The following is a 19,683-nucleotide window of genomic DNA, read 5'->3' as shown; positions in this document are numbered from 1 at the left end:
ATGTCTACCTTAACTGCTTTTGAGCAGTTTATACATTTAACACACTGAACACTTAATATACATGCAATGGAAATGCTAGAGTTATTTTCTTGATAGAATAATTAATAAATTTAATTGCTTGTTGATGCAATGTTATGTTATATATGCAATATGATGATTACTTACACTAATAGAAAAATAGGAATGTACATAATTCAAAATAGCAAAAATTCAGTTATTCATAATATAAAATTCAGTTTATATTTGGATTTAAAGCTATTTTAAATGCTTTCACTAGAATATTGACATAACTCTTATTTTAAAAGGAATAATGAAACCATACTCTGAAGATACATCTCCCTAAAAAACTGAAAATTTTCCTACTATCTCTCTTGTGTCCCCTTGTTCACTCACTATGCTTTTCACTCCACTTTTGTAAAGAAAAAAATGGTCAGATTCAGATAAATGGATTAGTTTACTAGGTAATTGAGAATGCTGATACATGGGCCTGGCGTGATGGCTCATTCCTGTAATCTTAGCACTTTGGGAGGCCGAGGCAGGTAGATCACCTGAGGTCAGGAGTTCAAGACCAGACTGGCTAACATGGTGAAACCCTGTCTCTACTAAAAATACAAAACTTAGCAGGGCATGGTGGCAGGTGCCTGTAATCCCAGCTACTCGGGAGGCTGAGGCAGGAGAATCACTTGAACCAGGGAGGCAGAAGTTGCAGTGTGCTGAGATCCCTCCACTGCACTTCAGCATGGGCAACAGAGCAAGGCACCATCTCAAAAAAAGAATAAGGATATAAATAGAATATCACAGGATCTGAATCAGAGATGAAGAAAAAGAGAAAGCAGTACAAGGGGGAAACTGACTATAGATTTTCAGTTATATTTTATAGCTCTTTCTCTAAGAGAGTATAAACCATCAGTTAATAGTATTAATTATCAGTTAGTAGTTTTGAGAGAGCAAAAAAAAAAAGATACAAATAATGAGAATTAAGGATGTAATTATAGAGAATGGAAACAACATATATCACAAATAATTACAGTAAAGTGGGAGATTTTTAATGAAATAGAATGCAGGGCTATCTTATTGCAAGGATGATTCAATAGTTGGGGGTATAAAAGGCAGTCTCTAAGATGACCCCCAAGGGCCCCTGCCTCCTGGTATCCATACCCTTGTATAGTCTTTTGCCCTTGAGTATAAAATAGACTTACTCATTTTGAATGGATAGAACATGGCAGAAGTAATGGGATGTCACTTCCAGCATTAGCTTTATAAGCCTGTGGCTTCTGTTTTGAAAGCTGTCTCTCTCTCTCTCCCTAGGATCATTCACCCAGAGGGAAGTGAGCTACCATGTTGTGAGGCAGCTCTGTGAAGATGTCAATGTGAGGAGGGACTGAGGCATGACAACACCCAACCATGTGAGTGAGGGAACCAATCGAGAGGCTCTCACTGCCCTCCTATCCCCACCCCCTGTCTGAGCCTTCATATGAGATCACGGCCATGGCTGACATCTTTTTTTTTTTTTTTTTTAATAAATAGAGACAGGCTCTTGCTATGTTGCCCAGGCTGGTTGTGAACTCTTGGGCTCAAGTGATCCTTCCACCTCACCCTCCCAAAGTACTGGGATTACAGGCAGGAGCCCCTGTGCCTGGCCTGGCTGACATCTGGACTACAACATCATGAGAGAACTTGAGTCAGAGGCACTCACCAAAGGTTGTACCTAAAATGACAAACCCACAGAAACTGTGAAGTAACAAATGTATGTTGGTTTAACCCATTAGATTTTGGAGTAATTTCTTATACAGCAGTATAGATACACAAGGGCACGCCTATGCAGGCAGCTAATGGTCAGGAGTTCTGGGAGTTTAACTGTGTGAGCCAAATCTAACACAATGCAGTTGATACTACTTGGTGGCAGCTTAATTATTGATCAGAATGATAGACCTGTGGCTCTCTGGGACTTTTAGGATGGCGACAATCATCACTAATCCCACCCCACTCTACCCGTTAGCCTCAGGAAGTCATTTGCCAACCCTATGGTACTACAGTTCAGTTATAGTGAAGACTTCCCATCTCTGCTATGAGTCTTGCTTTGTTTTGAGCTGTCTCCAATTCTCAAATTTAGATTTTTAAAATTACTCAAACCCAAGTTATGTTTAAAATGGTATATAAAGAAATATAGCATCAAATGAGAGGTTAAATTCAATAAAATTGATAATACATATATTCCCAGCAACAACAGGTTATATCAAGTAGTGGTATAACAGGTATAACAATATTTTCACATAAAAAATCTAGATTCTAGGAAATAATACATGTTTTAACTTCTTATTCAATATAACAAGATTTAATGCCAAAGAACTGTTTGTTTACTTCTTTGGTATATATTAGTAAATTACTTTATGTTTATTATTTAAAATTAGAGTTCACAAAAAATAATTTTCCTCTGGTCAAAAGATGGAACAAAACAATGATCTATATATATACAGATTATAGACTATATATATATATATATAGATTGGTCGCCAGGCTGGAGTGCAGAGGCACGATCTCAGCTCATTGCAACCTCTGTCTCCCGAGTTCAAGCTATTCTCTTGCCTCAGCCTCCCGAGTAGCTGGGACCACAGGCTCGCGCCACCATGCCCAGCTAATTTTTGTATTTTTAGTAGAGATGGGGTTTCACCATGTTGTCCAGGATGGTTTTGATCTGTTGACCTTGTGATTTACCTGCCTCAGCCTTCCAAAGTGCTGGGATTACAGGCGCGAGCCACCGTGCCCAACCCTATATTTTTAAAAAGCAAGACACTATAACGGAGTAGAGAAGGAGCCCATAGAATGGGAGAAAATATTTGCAAACCAAGAATTAATACCCAGAACATATAGAGAACTCCTAAAACTCAACAACAAAAAGCAACCCAATTCAAAAATGGGCAAGAGACTTAGAATAGACATTTCTTCAAAGAAGACACACAAATGGCCAATATGCACATAAAAAGATTCTCAACATCACTAATAATTAGAAAAATGCAAATCAAAACTGCAACAAGATACCATTTTACATCCACTAGGATGGCTACTATTAAAAAAAAACAAAAAAAACAAAAAAACAGAAAATAATTGTTGGTGAGCATGTGGAGAAATTGGAACCCTCGTGTACTATTTATGGGAATGGAAAATATGTACAGATGCTATGGGAAACAGTACAGCAGTTTCTCAAAAAATTAAAAATATAATTACAATATAACTTGGCAATTCCACTTCTGAGTATATTCTTAAAAGAAATGAAAACAGTCTCAAGAAGATCTTTTATACCCATGTTCACAGCAGCATTATTCACAATACAATACATAAAGTGTGGTCACAACTCAAGTGCCTATTGGCATTTAAATGGATAAACAAAATGTGGTATGTACATAAAATAGAATATTATTCAGCCTTAAGAAAGAAGAAAATTCGGACATATTCTGCAACATAGATGAACTTTAAGAACATTGTGCTAAGTGAAACAAGTCATGTTGGGATGGGGCAAAGGGAAGTGGAGGGTTGTTTAGTGGGTATAGAGTTTCAATTCTACAAGATGAAAAGAGTTCTAGTGACAGCTGATTGCACAAAAATATGAATGTACTTAATCCCACTAAACTATATAGTTAAAAATGGTTAAATTAAGATAGTGTTATATAAAAAACTGCAAAAAAAAGCAAGAATAAAATTAATGACAGAATTCTTATACAGCAAATTAGTACCTGACATTGCTTTCTATTAATAGGTGGTAGAATTTCAGACCGAGGAAAAGAACGGGCGCTTGTACAAGCTAGCCAATCATTAAGGCTGGTGGAGTCTTTCTGCTTAACTTTAGGTCTTCGGTGTGTTAAAGGCTTTGCCTTTTGTAATTGTAACTCCCACGGATCAGGCTCTTTTCTGAAGGGTGAATTGTATATTCCTGGAATCTAAAGAAGAAGAAAGCAATTTTTATTTTTATCCTTAATTTTCAGATGAAATGAAAGATACAGTTGTACCATGATATTTTTTCATATGTTCAAAGAATATTTTAAACTCCAACTGTGGTTCTTAACCAGAGGTGGACTTCAGATTTACCTAAGGGGATTTTACAAAATACTTATACTTGTCTTTACTCTACACAAGTAAAGGCAATTTTAACACCTTTCAAGATTGAGCACTAAACATTTTAAAAACTAGTGAGCTCAAGTTCTTATCTGTCACACAACCTCTTTATATCACTATACTTAAGAAAAAATTTAAAAAAAAAAAAGAAAAAAAAGAAAAAGAAAAAATTACAGTAAGACCCTAAGTCATTCATTTCATATTCTAACTATATGCTATGTATATTTAACTATACATGTAAGTCACACATTCACTCACAGGAAGTCAAATATACAATGCTTGAACAAGTTTCAGGTACAAAATAAGTACTCAAATATTTGACTGATTATTTTAATTATTATTCATTACATAAACTAAGGGCAGCTATCTTAACTTTTGTACTTTAATAATCAAATTGATATCACCTATAATGCTATAGGTATCGCCTATAATATAGGCTATAATACTACATTATATATTGCTCAAAATAACATCCTGTATTTCATGAGTTGTATTCATGTGGTTAGGTGCTATGCTTCTGTAGTGTCATATTATCCTTGCTGTTCTATCACTGACTTTGTCAGGCACTGCATCAAAATAGTCAAGAGTACCTACCACACAACAGAGGTTCAATAGATGCATGTGTGACAAATGTTAAGTCAAATTTAGCAGCGTTCATTTTTGAAAATTTAATGTTGTTTGAATATACAAACTGCATAGAACAAAATTTTGATGGTGTTATATTTTAATGGTATTAGATATCAATCTTTGATATATGGTTCCATGAAGCCTTATATCAAAATATATACACATATGTGTATACATAAATATCATACACAAATGCATATTCAAAAGGAGAAGTTACATTTTAAAGGGCAGTATGACTTGTTTGGTTTCTTTGTAGACACTCTGGACTATATAAATAATATATCCATTAAATTTATCTGTTCTTACTAAAAATGTGATTTCTCTTATGCCATCAAAATATCTATAAACATTCCTGTTTGCTACATTTACTTCATGGAATCAGCAGTTCCAAAGCATTAACTAAGATAGCTGTCTTCGAAAAACTGTCTAAGAAAAGTTTGTATTTCCAGCCTAACTCAACAATAAGTGTTAACCTCTATTAAATACCTACCCAGGCTGGATTCAACATCCTATCCCAAATGCGATGTACTATCCCAAATGCAACATCCTATCCCAAATGCAATGTCCTATCCCAAATGCAACGTCCTATCCCAAATGCAATGTCCTATCCCAAATGCAACGTCCTATCCCAAAGGCAATGTCCTATCCCAAATGCAATGTTCTATCCCAAATGTAATGTCCTATTCCAAATGCAAAGTCCTATTCCAAATGCAATGTCCTATCCCAAATGCAACGTCCTATCCCAAAGGCAATGTCCTATCCCAAATGCAATGTTCTATCCCAAATGTAATGTCCTATTCCAAATGCAAAGTCCTATTCCAAATGCAATGTCCTATCCCAAAATGAATGTCCTATCCAAAATGCAACATCCTATCCCAAATGCAATGTCCTGTCCCACATATTTCCTTACTATGGTGATAACCACCACAACACCTATCACATTACACTCTTTCAAAATTATATTTGCATGTATGTCTTCCATAAGCTAGCAGTTGGAGCACAGAGAGTCTGTTCCAGGTATTTTTGCAACTCCGGGGCCTAGCAGGGTACATGGCACTTAGTAGGCACTCAATAAATAAATGTTAAATGCTCATCTAGAACAACAACGCACAGTTCAGAAAGGCCCATGAAAACCTCTATTTCACTCTTGCTTTCCAAAGCAACATAATTATCTTAATAAAAAGTTAGAGACTTATTTCAAAATCATATTAACTGCTTTCAAAGAATATACAGATTATATCATTTTTCTCTTTCTTAACAGAACAGTTTAAATTGGCTTTAAAACACATTGTCAAATACCTACTCAAGTCACCTCCAACTCAAATTTTCCTATTTTATAATTGGAGACTAAATTGTATTGAATGCAAAACAGTTAATGTAAATGCATTTAAACATTTAAAAGTATTTTTGTACTGGCTCTTCTTTGAGATTTATTCTTTATTACAATTGATACAAGAAAAACACTGTGCTGAAAAACATTAAAGACGGTTACATAAACCATTTTTAATGTCACGTTAACATGTTCTCGCTATAACAGTAAATATGGACAAGGTAAATACACAGACAATAGCTTTCCATGGACAGTAATTTTTAAGTGGATGGTAATTACAAAGATCATTTCTAGTGTGATTTTCTAAGATTAGAATTTATTGATTGTAATGAGAAAAAATGTTATATTTTTAAAGACTATTGTGACATAAAGTATAACTAAATCTACAGTCTATAAAAATGATACGAGAATACCATTCTCATCAGTGATGATCTAATAAACTGAAGTCTGTTCGTTTTTTATTAACATTGCTACAACCTTACAGATTAAAATGGTAAAATACATACAATTTACTAGATTATAATTTATCATTTGAAAATATCTACCTACCTGAATAACGGCTACCAGTTATTAACTTTACCCCATTAGAAATCCTCTTTGATCTCCTTGCACATTTGCATGCACTTGTATACATAGGCTAGATGGGAAATGCAAATGGATCAGTAGACATGATAGCTTTCTTAAATTATATTTTGCAACCTATATGGAGACCTCCTCATGTGTATTCTCTTTGCAATTTAAATCAAATATAGATCGAAAATATATTTTAATTGAATTTCAAATGTATCATTTAAAGTCTTCAAGGTGTCAGTATTTTAGAAATTAATTTAATACATTTGCTAAGTTATGTCAATAAAAACAGTCCAGCACTCCCACAATCCCTACAGCAAGCAAATACACTATTTATATTGATACAGTATTCATTTACTTATTATTTCTTTAAATAAATACAATAACCTTAACATACTATTGTCTCAATTGCCATATTTCATCATTAGTAAGTCACTTATGAATAATGGTTTCTTGTTGATTTTTAAAAATATTACCCTGAGTCACAAAAGACAGGGTTAATCCTCAGGGACTACGGTATATTTTTCAGTTTTCACATTTTTCACAACTTAGAAGGGCTACTGCCAAGGTAGCTTTGGGGACTTCATTTTCAGCAATAATTTTCTAGAGTGACCAACACTATGGGGAAATCTGTGCTAACTGTCTTAAAAAAAAAAGAAAAAGCCTACAACTGAGTTATTTGCAGTACTGTCATGCTAACATTCAACTCAATAAGACCCAAGAAATCTCAGGAGAGGACTCTGCTAATAGCTTCTTACTGACCTCCTTGCATCAGGCCCGGCTGCTGACTGGTGGCCCAGTGGTGAATATGGCAAATGAGGTGTGAAAGCACTGATATTTTTTAAAGGCTATGATTCTGACTCGTCAAAAGGCAAAAAAAAAAAAAAAAAAAAAAAAAAGGCAATGAGTTATATAATAGATATATATTTTTCTTGAATTCCCCCCTTCAGACTCTCCATCATGGGAACTTAAGCATGACCTAGAATATTAATTATGTCAGGTTGAGCAACGAGCAAATGTACCATTTGTAACCCAGTCACCCTTAGCATTACATTAATATTTTGAACCATTCCGTATTTCTAACAATCTATCAATTGGCTCTTTTCTTCTCAGTTTTCATTCTTATACCTAAGTATTATATGGAAAAGTGTTAAAACGGTACAGTTGATTTGAAAATAAATGGATATACTTGTTTTATTTGAAGCATCTACTATTTTATTCCATAAAAAATGTTTTTTATGACCATTTTCCACTCATACACTGACCTTTACTTTGTAATTGCCTGGGGGAAGCTATAGTCTAATTTTTTCCTCTTCTCTTTGTTACCAAGGTGTACTTTTAAAACAAGTTTCTATGAAATAGAAAGAATAAGACACAGGATAGTGTACACCTACAATTCTCAAATCACAATTACTAATGTTCTAATTTCATAATTTACCATAACAGAAATAATAATTTCTCATGATTTCCAAGGAACTGCTCATTCTGGGTATGAAGAATGATTTAAGTATTCAGGATAGGTGGAAGAATTCGTTTTACTTTTACAAATGACAATTATGCAGCAAAAAAGAGTGGCTGACCACAAGTAGGAATAAAATTTAAAACTATTTTCTTGCCTCTTGATTCAAAATTTCTGAATGCCATGAGAGAGAAACAGTTCCTAAAGAAGGCTAAAATATGTTTGGATTCTAAGTTTTAATCACATTTGGTTCTAAAAAATGATATACTAAGCCAGTAGGTAAGAGTAGTAAAGATCTCTCTCTAATAACTAGAAAAGTACAAGTGGGCCAGAGAACTGTGAATGAAATATTTGCTAGGGTAGGGACTGCTGAATCAACACTGACCAATGCACTTCATCATAATTATCAGGACATACTACTGCCAGAGGATTTATAAAAATCTCACTCAGCAAATAATTGCCCTACTGTTAGGAGATAGTCAGAGTGTTAACACACTGTCACAGTCTAGCATTTAGTAAGATATTCTACATTCAATTACTCTTGCTAAGAAGTAAAAGGAAACATGGTCATTTCTCAGCTACAAAGTTATGCTTCCATGTGCATTTCAGACAATAGTTAACCCTCAGATATAGCACCCCAGAAGGAATAAGAATTTCATGGAAACATTAGGGATTCACAAAGGATATATGTGGTCAGAACTTATCTAGATAAAGGAATATTTTTATGACAAATGCTTTTAGTCTTCTTTGTTTTACTTCAGTTAAGAAGGAATTTTTAAATGTTTTGAGCCATATTACAGAGAGGGGACACATTAAATGCAGATCCCAGAAAGTTGAAAAAGTAACTTGAAGGGGTCATTTGGAATTCTTCCAAGAACTCAAGCCCTAAAGAACACCATCAAGAGGAGCATTTCAGCCAAGAACATGAGATTGTTTGTATGCTCATTCTAAGACCATTCTTCCCGAGTTCCTCAAGGGTACGGAGGGTATTTTAAAAATAATAACTGCATTCAGCTTGAGTTTGCTTGGAGAATTCTAGAACTCCTCAGAGGGATATAGTGCAAGGGGCAAGTAGATCTATTGGAAAATTCACCTTTAGAAGGTTCTCCTAACTATAGTGCTATTAACATCTTCATTCTGGAACACATTTGTTTTCCTCATGTATTTCATATACCAAAGGTACACTTTGATTTTTTTCTCACATGATAGAAAATAGATATTGCAAATGAAATGTTACCTTTGATATAGCTATTTAACCAACATGTATATCTTTAGCAATCATTCTGATATCTTCACCCATATGATCATACATTAAACATCCTAATGAAATGTTTATCAAAATGAAGAAATTTAAATAGAATACTGAGAAAGGGTCCACCTTGCTAGATCCAAAACAGGCACAGAAGTGAATAAAAAGTTATCACTCCCATCAAGCTGTTCTCAGTGGTGGGGGTGGGTGGCATTAGGAGAATGGTTTTGTAATTGACTACTACATAATTAGCCAGTAGTAAGTGTCCTCTAATAACTGTTGAAGAGGTACACATCAAAGGCTGCAGTAAAAGTATATGTTCTGTGTAAAAAATATTCAAATTTGTTCTAAAGATGGGTAGAGCTGGCTGGGCACGGTGGCTCACGTCTGTAATCCCAGCACTTTGGGAGGCTGAGGCAGGTGGATCACAAGATCAGGAGTTGGAGACCAGCCTGGCCAACATATTGAAACCCTATCTCCACTAAAAATACAAAAAAATAGCTGGGTGTGGTGGCGGGCACCTGTAATCCCAGATACTCGGGAGGCTGAGGCAGGAGAATTGCTTGAACCAAGGAGGTAGAGGTTGCAGTGAGCTGAGATCATGCCATTGCACTACAGTCCAGGTGACAGAGTGAGATTGTGTCTTAAAAAAAAAAAAGATGGGTAGAGCTTTGCAATAAAGAAAAGAAAGGTATTCGAGACCAATAGAATTTAAAAAAAATAAACACATGCTTGTGGGAAACCACACGACATTTGTTAAAGAAACATGAAGTTGGCCAGTTTGAGCATGAGGTTATTGTTAGAGATGAGCTTGTCAAGATTGGGGTCAATTCTAGAAGGCTGAAAATTTGGACTTATTTCTGTATAAAATGAGAATCTCTTGTTTTTCACATCTTCTTTATTTTTTATTTATTTATTTTTTTGAGACAAAGTCTCACTTTGTCGTCAGGCCAGAGTGCAGTGGAGCGATCTCGGTTCACTGCAACCTCCACGTCCCTGGTTCAAGCAATTCCCCTGCCTCAGTCTCCTGAGTAGCTGGGTTTACAGGTGTGTGCCACCAAGCCTGGCTAATTTTTTGTATTTTAGTAGAAATGAGGTTTTACCATGTTGGTCAAGATGGTCTCGATCTCCTGACATTGTCATCTGCCTACCTCAGCCTCCCAAAGTTCTGGAATTACAGGCATGAGCCACTGCACTGGGCCCACATCTCCTTTAAAAGGTAAATTCAGGAAAAAGTCTGAAGCAGGCCATACTGGTGTGTGAAACTTGAAGATGCAGCCTCTGTGGAAACACAGAGGCACAAAACACAGTTAAAGAGACAAATCAGGCATCAGAACCAGTCTCAGATATGACAAGAATGTTGTAATTATCAGGCCAGGATTTAACATAACTAAGATTAATTATGCTAAGGGCTTAATGAATAAAGTACACAGCCTGCAAGGAAGACGGCCAGTGTAAGCAGAGAGATGGAAAACTATTAAAGCACCAATACTGTAACAGAAATGAAGAATGGTTTTGATGGGTTTATTAGTAGATTGGACATGGTTGAGGGAAGAATCTCTGAACTTGAGGATATGTCAATAGAAACCTCCAAAATGGAAAAGCACAGAGAAGAAAGTCTGTTAAAAATGAAACAGAAATCCAAGAGCTGTGGAACAAATACAAAAGGTATAACATATGTGTGGTAAAAATAACATAAGGGGAAGAGCGAGAGAAAGGGACAGAAGAAATATTTAAAGCAAGAAAGACTGGGAATTTACCCAAATTGATGTTAGACACCAAATCATAGACCCAGAAAGCTCAACAAAAATCAAGCAGGATAAATTTTAAAAAGGACAAAACCACAGTAGGCAAATTACTTTCAATCTCAGGAAATCAAAGATAAAGAAAAAATTTTGAAAGACACAAAGAAAAAAACACCTTACCCTAAGAGCAAAGCAAGAATTTTACATCCAATTTATCCTCAGAAACCATGCAAGCAAGAAGAGAATAGAGTGAAATATTTAAAATTTTAGAGAAGAATGCCACCAGCATTTTTCATGCTCAACCATGTCCAAGACTCTACCCTACAAAATTATCCTTCTAATATAAAGGAGAAATAAAGACTTTCTCAGATAAAGAAAAATTAAGAGAATTTATTGCCAGTAGACCTACCCTACATGAAACATTAAAATAAGTTTTCAGAGAGAATGAAAATGAAATATCACAATGTTTTCACTTATAAGTGGGAGCTAAACATGAAGTACACATAGACACAAAGATGGGAACAGTAGACACCAGGGCCCATTTGAAGGGGAAAGAAAGAAGAATGAGGGCTTAAAAACTGCTTATGAGGTACTATGCTCACCACCTGGGTGACAAAATCATTTGTACATCAAACCCTAACAACACACAATTTATCCACAGAACAAACCTGCACGTGTGCCCCGTGAACCTAAAGTAAGAGTTGAGAAAAGACAAGAAAAAAAAAAAAGAAAAAGAAAATGATATAGGCCAGAAAATCAGATCTACATTTTTTTATAAAAGGAAGATCAGAGAAGAAATAAATCAAGGTAAAATAAAGCCTTTTATTTTTATTATTCTTAACTGATCTAACAGAGAACAGTTTGTTCAAAATAATAGCGTCAAGGTATTCAATTATGACGCATATGTATATAAATGCTTATGTATAAGTATAATAAATTACAACGATAATACAAGAGATGGGATGGAGAAATGATAATTATTTTGTTATTATAAGGTACTTGTACTACCTATGAAGTTGTATAGTGTTACTTGAAAGTGGAGTTGGATGAGTTACAAATGTGTATTGCAAACTTTAGGGCAACTGCTAATTTAAGTTAAAATAAAGAAATATAGCTTACATACTAAGAAAGTAGAGAAAATGGGATCATATAAAATATGCAGTTAAAAGAACAAAGGACAGAAAAAGAGTGTGGGACAAAATAAGAAGCAAAGAACAAGGGGCACAAATGAAAATCAATATCAAATATGGTAGATATTAATCCAACTAATATCTGTAACTAATATCAATAATCACTTTAAACATTAATGGTCTAAATACATCAATTAAAAGATAGAGATTATCAGAGTGGATAAATAAAGAAGACCCAATTATAAGTAGTTTAAAAGAAGCCCACTTCAAATAGAAAGATACATATAGATTAAAAGTAAAGGGCTAGAGAAAGATATACCAGGCTAACAATAATAAAAAGAAACTGGGAGTAACTATATTAATTTCAGGTACAATGGACTTCAAAGTAAGGAAAATTATCAGGGATAAAGAGGGGTAATACATAATGACAAAGTGCTCAGTTTCCCAAGAAGACACAACAATTTGTAAACTGTATATGCCTAGCAACAAAGCATCAAAATATGTGAGGCAAAATCCGATAGCTGTAAGAAGAAATAGATGAATCCACTATTACAGTGGGAGAATTCAACACCTCTCTATCAGAAATGAATAGAGCCTTCTCAGATTCATATAGAACACTCACCTAAACACTCACATAGAACACTCATCCTGGGCCATAAAACACATCTTAAAAAATTCAGAACAGAAATTATACAAAATATGCTGAGACTACAGTGTAATTAAACTAGAAATCAATAAGAGAAAGATAGCTGGAGACCTCCCAAATACTTGAATATTAAACAACACACTTTATCACATGGAACAAAAAAGAAACCTAAAGAGAAAATTTTAGATTTTTTGAAATAAGTCAAAATTAAAATACAGCTTATCAACATTTGTGAGATTCAACAAAAGCAAGGCTTAAAGGAAAATTGATTGCATTGACTGCATATATTAGAAAAAAATATAAAATGAATAATTTAAGCTTCCATATTAGGAAACTGAAAAAAAATAGCAAATTTATTCCAAGGCAAGCAGAAGAAAAGAAGTAATAAAAATTAGAGCACAAAATAATAAAATTGAAAACAGAAAAATCAATAGAGAAAATCAACAAACCAAAAGCTGTTCTTTGGAAAGATAAATAAAATTAATTGTTCTCTATGCAGGCTAACAGAAAAAAGGAAGGAAGATGCAAATTACTAATATCAGAAATGAAAGGGAAGACATTACTACAGATCTCATGGATATTAAAAGGGTAATAAAAAAGAATATTATAAAGAACTTCATGCCCACAAATTTTATAACCTAGATGAAATGGACCAATTTCCATTTCATCTCAACAGTGAGAAACTAGAATCTTTATCCCACTAAGATCAGGAACAAGGCAAGGATGTTTCCTCTCATCACTTCTTTTCAACACTACTGGAAGTTAAATTACTGGAATTTAAATAAATTATAGAATGGGCAAAATACCTGGACACCTCCCCAAAGAAGATACACAGATGACAAATAAGTATATGAAAAGATGTTCATTATCATATGTCATTCAGGAATATCACTATATACCAACTAAAATGGCCAAAATACAGAACACTGGTACCAACAAATGCTAGCAATGGGTGTGGAGCAACAGGAACTCTCATTTATTGCTGGTGGGAATGCAAAATGATACAGGTACTTTGGAATACAGTTTGACAGTTTTTTACAAAACTAAACGTACTCTTATATAACCTAGCAATTGTGTTCTTATATATTTACTCAATTGACTAGAAAATTCACGGATGCACAAACACCTGCACAAAAATGTTTATAGCAGCTGTTTACATAATTGCTAAAACTTGGAGGCAACCAAGATGTTGGATAAATACACCGTGGTACCTCCAACAGTGAAAAAATATTTAGCACTAAAAAACAATGACCTATCACACCATGAAAAGACATGCAGAAACCTTAAATGCATATTACTAAGCGAAAGAAGCCAATCTTAAAAAGCTGTGTGACTCCAACAATCTGACATTCTGGAAAAGAGAAAACTTTGGAGATAGATAGTAAAACCTTCAGAGGTTGTAGGGAGTGGGGGATGAAGAGGCAGAGCACAGAAGGTTTTTAGGGCAGTGACGCTACTCTGTATGATACTATTATGGTGGATATATGTCATTATATATTTGCTAAACTCATAGAACATACAGCATCAGGAATGAAACCCAATGTAAATTATGGACTTTGGGTGATAATGACTTATCCATGTAGGCTCATTAATAGTAATAAATGCACTATTTACTGGATGATTGGATGATGCAGGATGTTGACAGTGGGGAAGGTTGTGCATGTGTAGTGGAAGGCAGTATACAGGAAATTTCTGTGACTTCCTATCAATTTTTCTATAAATCTAAAACTATTCTAAAATATAAAGCCTATTTTTTAAAAAAGTAAATGGCTCCACCAGCTCCTCAGCTTCTTAAGTCAAAAACCTGAGAATCATCCATGATAATTACTGATTTTCCCCTACCCCATATATCCAACCCACCAACGAGTTCTATTAATTCTAGCTCCAAAATACATCTTGAATCCATAGGCTTCTATTCATATCCGTGGCCACCATCCTTGTCCAAGCAACCATAATATCTTTACCAAAGTGCTTCACACTTACAATTTCTCTCCATCTGCTGTGCTTACCCCCTACCTGCAAGGAAGTCCAAGTAATAAAAATAAAACAAGTATTTTAGTTCCTTAATAAAAAGCTGTCATTACCTTTTCAATGCACCTAAGAAGATCTCATAAATTCCTAACAAGGCCCATTCTTTTCTGTTCCAACCTCATTTTAGCCACTCTCTCATCCCTCACTACACAGCAGCCATATCTTTTTTTCCCATTTCTTCAATACATGCCAGTTATATCCATGACTCAAACTCAACAAAAATGTTTTTTTTTTCCCATCTGCTTATTTGCCTGGCCAAATCACACTCATCCTTAAGAATTCACACTAAATATCATTTCTTTAGAAAGACTTTTCATGACCCACACACATTCTAAATTAGACTGTCCTATTTTATTCTTTCTCTCATGGGACCCTTTTCATTTTCTTCATGGCACTTATAACTAATTGTATGCATATATGAGTAATTGTTTTATAATGTCTATCTCCCCAAGTCCAGTTTACGTTCCAAAAGGACAAGGACTGTGTCCATTTTCTTGGTCTCTATGTAGGATAAGTTGTTGGTTCTCAACACTGGCTGCACGTTAGAAAAATTTGAAAAATACTGATGTTCAAGCTCTTCCCTAAATTAACTCATTCAGAATCTTTGAAGCATGTGTCTGGGCATTTGTCTAGTTTAGTTAGTGGGGTTGTTTTTGTGTTTGTTTGTTGGTTGGTTGGTTGGTATTTTGAGACAGAGTCTCACTCTGTCATCCAAGATGGAGTGCAGTGGCAACCACTGCCTCCTGGGTTCAAGCAATTCTCCCACCTCAGCCTCCCTAGTAGCTGGGACTACAAGCACACACCACCATGCCCAGCTAATTTTTGTGTTTTTAGTAGACATGGGGTTTCACCATGTTGGCCAGGCTGGTCGCAAACTCCTGACCTCAGGTGATCTGCCTGCCTCAGCCTCCCAAAGTGCTGGGATTACGGGCGTGAGACACGGTACCTGGTCTAGTTTAGTTTTGTTTTTTAAAGCTGATGTGCAGCCAGGGCTGAGAACCCTGACTATTGCTTATCTCCATAACTGGCATAGAGTAGACAATCTATCACGACCTGAAAAACTGATATAAAACCCCGGGTCTATAGAGAGGTTAAAATTTCTTATTCAGAGGTAAGGAAAAAGAGCAATGAAAATAAAGGATGAGACGGATAGGGAAACATTCCATAGACTAGAATCAAAAGGCATTGATACTGGATTAATTAAGAGGAATATAAGAGAATGTGAAGTCATGGAAAAGCTTAGGTTTGGAACCAAGTCACAGAAGGTAGAAACAGGAATATTAATATCTGTTTTGGAGTATTAGGATTGAGCTTCCCTTAAAACATTCATGTTGAGAGGTCCAGTGTATTGTTGTAAGAGTGGGTCTGAAACTTAAAAAAGAGGTCGTAGCTAGCAACTGGAGTGTTTTCTAAATAAAAATAGTTAAAGGTGTGAAAAATGGATGGGGATGAGGGAGAGTGTAGACTGAGAGAAGAGCCAACGGGAAAGTCTTAGGAGTGTGCATATTAAAGAAATAAGTGGGAGAAGAGAAGCCCATGAAGGGCACTCAAAAGAGCAAACAGTGAGGGAGGAGAAGCAGGACTCAAGGGAGAAGACCACTTCATGAAAGAGGTCAGAAGTGTCAGATGCTACAGAGAGGTGGAACAGCATGAGGACGGAGAACGCACACCTGGAATGGTAATTAGAAGGTGACGGGTGACCTCTGCAGCGGCAGATTCTGTTCTTGTGGCTGATATTACACTGTAATTCAATGAATGTGAGAAAAGAAAGAGGATTTCTCTTTAACCCTATTGCATTTTGAAAGACTTTACGAGAAAGATTCCATTTATAGAACTTTCTGGGACATCTTCCTCACTAAACAATTATCTCTTTAAATGTAAATATCAGGTCACTATTTTACTGATCCTTGAAAGAACCAGACTAAAATTGCTTGTTCTCTTGATTAGGCAATTTCTCTAGGCTTGCTCCTTTCTGTAAACTCTATCAACGCTCTACCCCTACCCCTAGCCCACCCCCTACCTCCAATATGGCTTCATTGATCTCCTTTATCTGCAACCTCTCAAGACTGATTCCTGCTCTTCCATTTGAGTCACAACCTTGATAAGTTTATGAATAATTAGGTAATTCTGATAAATGTTGATGTGGATATATGTATATATATATATATACTAGAAATATACTATTCTGTGGAGTTAGAATGCCTAGTGTTTGAGCAGTATTGGGAAGGAAGAGAAGGAGTTTGGTGTATAAGGTGTGGCAAGGCATTCTCAGAAAACAACAAGAGTGCAAAGTAACAGAAACTTTAAATAACTTTGGAACTAAAGAACTATAAATAGCCCCAATATGACATCAGAATATATAAGACATACAGAAATTCCTGATGAAGACTGAGAAAAAATGACCAGAGAAGGAGAAGAAGATGACCATAATGTCACAAAGGCCAAAGGAGGTTTTGAGAACTGAAGTGTGATGGGCAGTGTGCAGATCTCAGAGAGGTCCCATATGTTTACACTTAGGAGACTCCTGGTGGCCTTATCAAGAGTTATTTTCAGTAGAGTAGTAGAAGTGGATATCAAATTCCATAGTTATTTCTAGACTTCACTATGGTTCCCTTATGCACCATTTCTACATATTGTGACCTGGCTTATTTTTTCTTAGGGCATACTAACAATACTTGTATGCTCTAAGAAAAATAGAAGAAAATAACAAAGTATGTTTTTATGACCACCATCCTCCTACAAACCTTCCATTATATACTCTTTTCCTCTGGATACCTAGTGTTTTCACTTACTGGGATTCTTCTACAAGTGATTTGACTTACAAATGATTTCATAGTTTGAGTTTAAAAGATAGCTTCCAAGACAACTTGGTGTTGAAAGAAAAACCTCCAGAATTACAGAACTAGACAAGTGAATGAAAATGTTCCTTTGTTAAAGAAAATGCAATAAGAGAATTGGGCATTTGTCAAACTTTATTTCTAGTATTATGTGGGATTCTGCAAAAAAACTGATTTTCCACCAGTCTTTGAAGAAGAAAGAAGCCATTTTAGGTTTCATCAAGTATGGTTGAATGCCTCAGGGGCAAATGCTATATTGCCCTTATCTGACTGGCCACAATCTTGTATCCAGATGTTAAAGATTTTCAGAACACTGAGCCCTTATATAGTCTTCTTCTATAAACCTGTGGCTTCTTACAGGAAAATTATTAAAGTATCTATTAGATATAGATTATACCTGCCATTTTGTGATTATTAATTGAGCTAAGTGATTAAATTTTTTTCACTTTTCTGTATGTTATCCTTCAATAAAATTGCATATTTTTTGATTATCTTTTGTTTTCCTATTTTGTTCTGATCTTGATAGTAGAAGGCCCAGAAAATTCAACTATTTGATAGTAGAAAGCCCAGGAAACACAACTATTCTTCACAACCCAGTTATCTTTTATCACCACTCAAACTTTAAGTCTCTCTGTGGTAACATAATTTGGTCACAAAGTAATTAGAGCAAAAATAATTTGGTCAATACACATTTTGATCAAAAAACTGATCTCTGAAAATCCCTGCTTTCCGGATTTTTGGGTGTACTATTGGGTTGTTTGTATATGTCCTTATTTTTTCCTTTTTTCAAAATTTGAGAAAACAGTTCTTCCTTTGTACCTTCAAATACATAATTTACTTTCAGTCTATCATTACTTTAGTACTTAAAATAAGGACAGTACAGCAACTTCAGTTTATCCACAATAGAAGATGGTTGGATCAAGCAACTATTGACCCATTTGCTTTTTAGTCAAATTGTTTATGACCAAATAATTTTCTGCCAAATTAATAATATCTCTCTTTTAACTATATTTTTGGTAGACTCATTCTCAAACTACTGCACTACTTTCCTGAAGACTTCTGATTTCCTTGCCTATAATATTTTCAACCTTGCCCTGTGGAACTCCTATTCCATCTATATGAAACAATATCTGTCTGCCTCAACTTTTCAATAAATGCATTTTTATTATAAATGAACTTCTTTCTCCTCTAGAAAACCACTTCCCTTGCTGCCATACTGAGCAAACCATTTTAGTATTCCTTTGTATCATAGTCACCACAAAAAGATTTTCCTTAACTCAGTTCGCCATTGCCACTTTCAATGTGGTACTCATCTACTGTTTTATATATATATATATATATGGTTTTTTGTTTTTGTTTTTGTGTGTGTGTGTGTGTGTGTGGTGTTTGAGGCATAGTCTTGCTCTTTCGCCCACGCTGGAGTGCAATGGTGCAGTCTTGGCTCACTGCAACCTCCGCCTCCCGGGTTCAAGTGATTCTCCTGCCTCAGCCTCCCGAGAAGCTGAGATTACAGGCACCTGCCACCAAACCTGGCTAATTTTAGTATTTTTAGTAGAGATGGTGTTTTGCTATGTTGGCCAGGCTGGTCTTGAACTCCTGACCTTGGGTGACCCGCCCACTTCAGCCTCCCAAAGTGCTGGGATTATAGACATGAGCCACCATGCCTGGCCTCATCTACTTTTTTGTAATCTGAATATCTCATATTTTTCCCTATTGCAGTTACCATAAACTGACTTGCTGGTTATTCCCCCATATTCACAATAGCCCTTGGCACATGGTCCAGTCTTCCCTTTTACTGCATGTTCCTAGATAATTTTAGGTGATTTCATATGCAAGTGGCAACCCATCCCAATATTATAGCTTCATAGTTCTTTGATGCCTTCATCTCCACTGACCTTCACATTTATGGAATGGTGACAACAGCCCATACATCCCCATCATCCAGACTT

General features: G+C 35.4%; 1 protein-coding gene across 1 annotated transcript in view; it reads right to left on the bottom strand.

Moving 5' to 3' along the window:
• The window catches only part of SPATA17 (spermatogenesis associated 17), a 229,289-nt gene that overhangs the window by 90,536 nt on the left and 119,070 nt on the right, over window positions 1-19,683 (bottom strand). The window contains exon 7 of the mRNA XM_033195162.1: window positions 3,732-3,935. Coding sequence (XP_033051053.1) covers window positions 3,732-3,935 — 204 coding nt within the window. The remainder of the gene's footprint in view (window positions 1-3,731; window positions 3,936-19,683) is intronic.

This window comes from Trachypithecus francoisi, unplaced genomic scaffold, assembly GCF_009764315.1.
Source record: "Trachypithecus francoisi isolate TF-2019V2 unplaced genomic scaffold, Tfra_2.0 Lachesis_group5, whole genome shotgun sequence".
Classification (NCBI taxonomy): domain Eukaryota; kingdom Metazoa; phylum Chordata; class Mammalia; order Primates; family Cercopithecidae; genus Trachypithecus; species Trachypithecus francoisi.
Note: the sequence above shows the minus strand (reverse complement) of the source record. Positions and strands in the feature narration are given on the sequence as shown.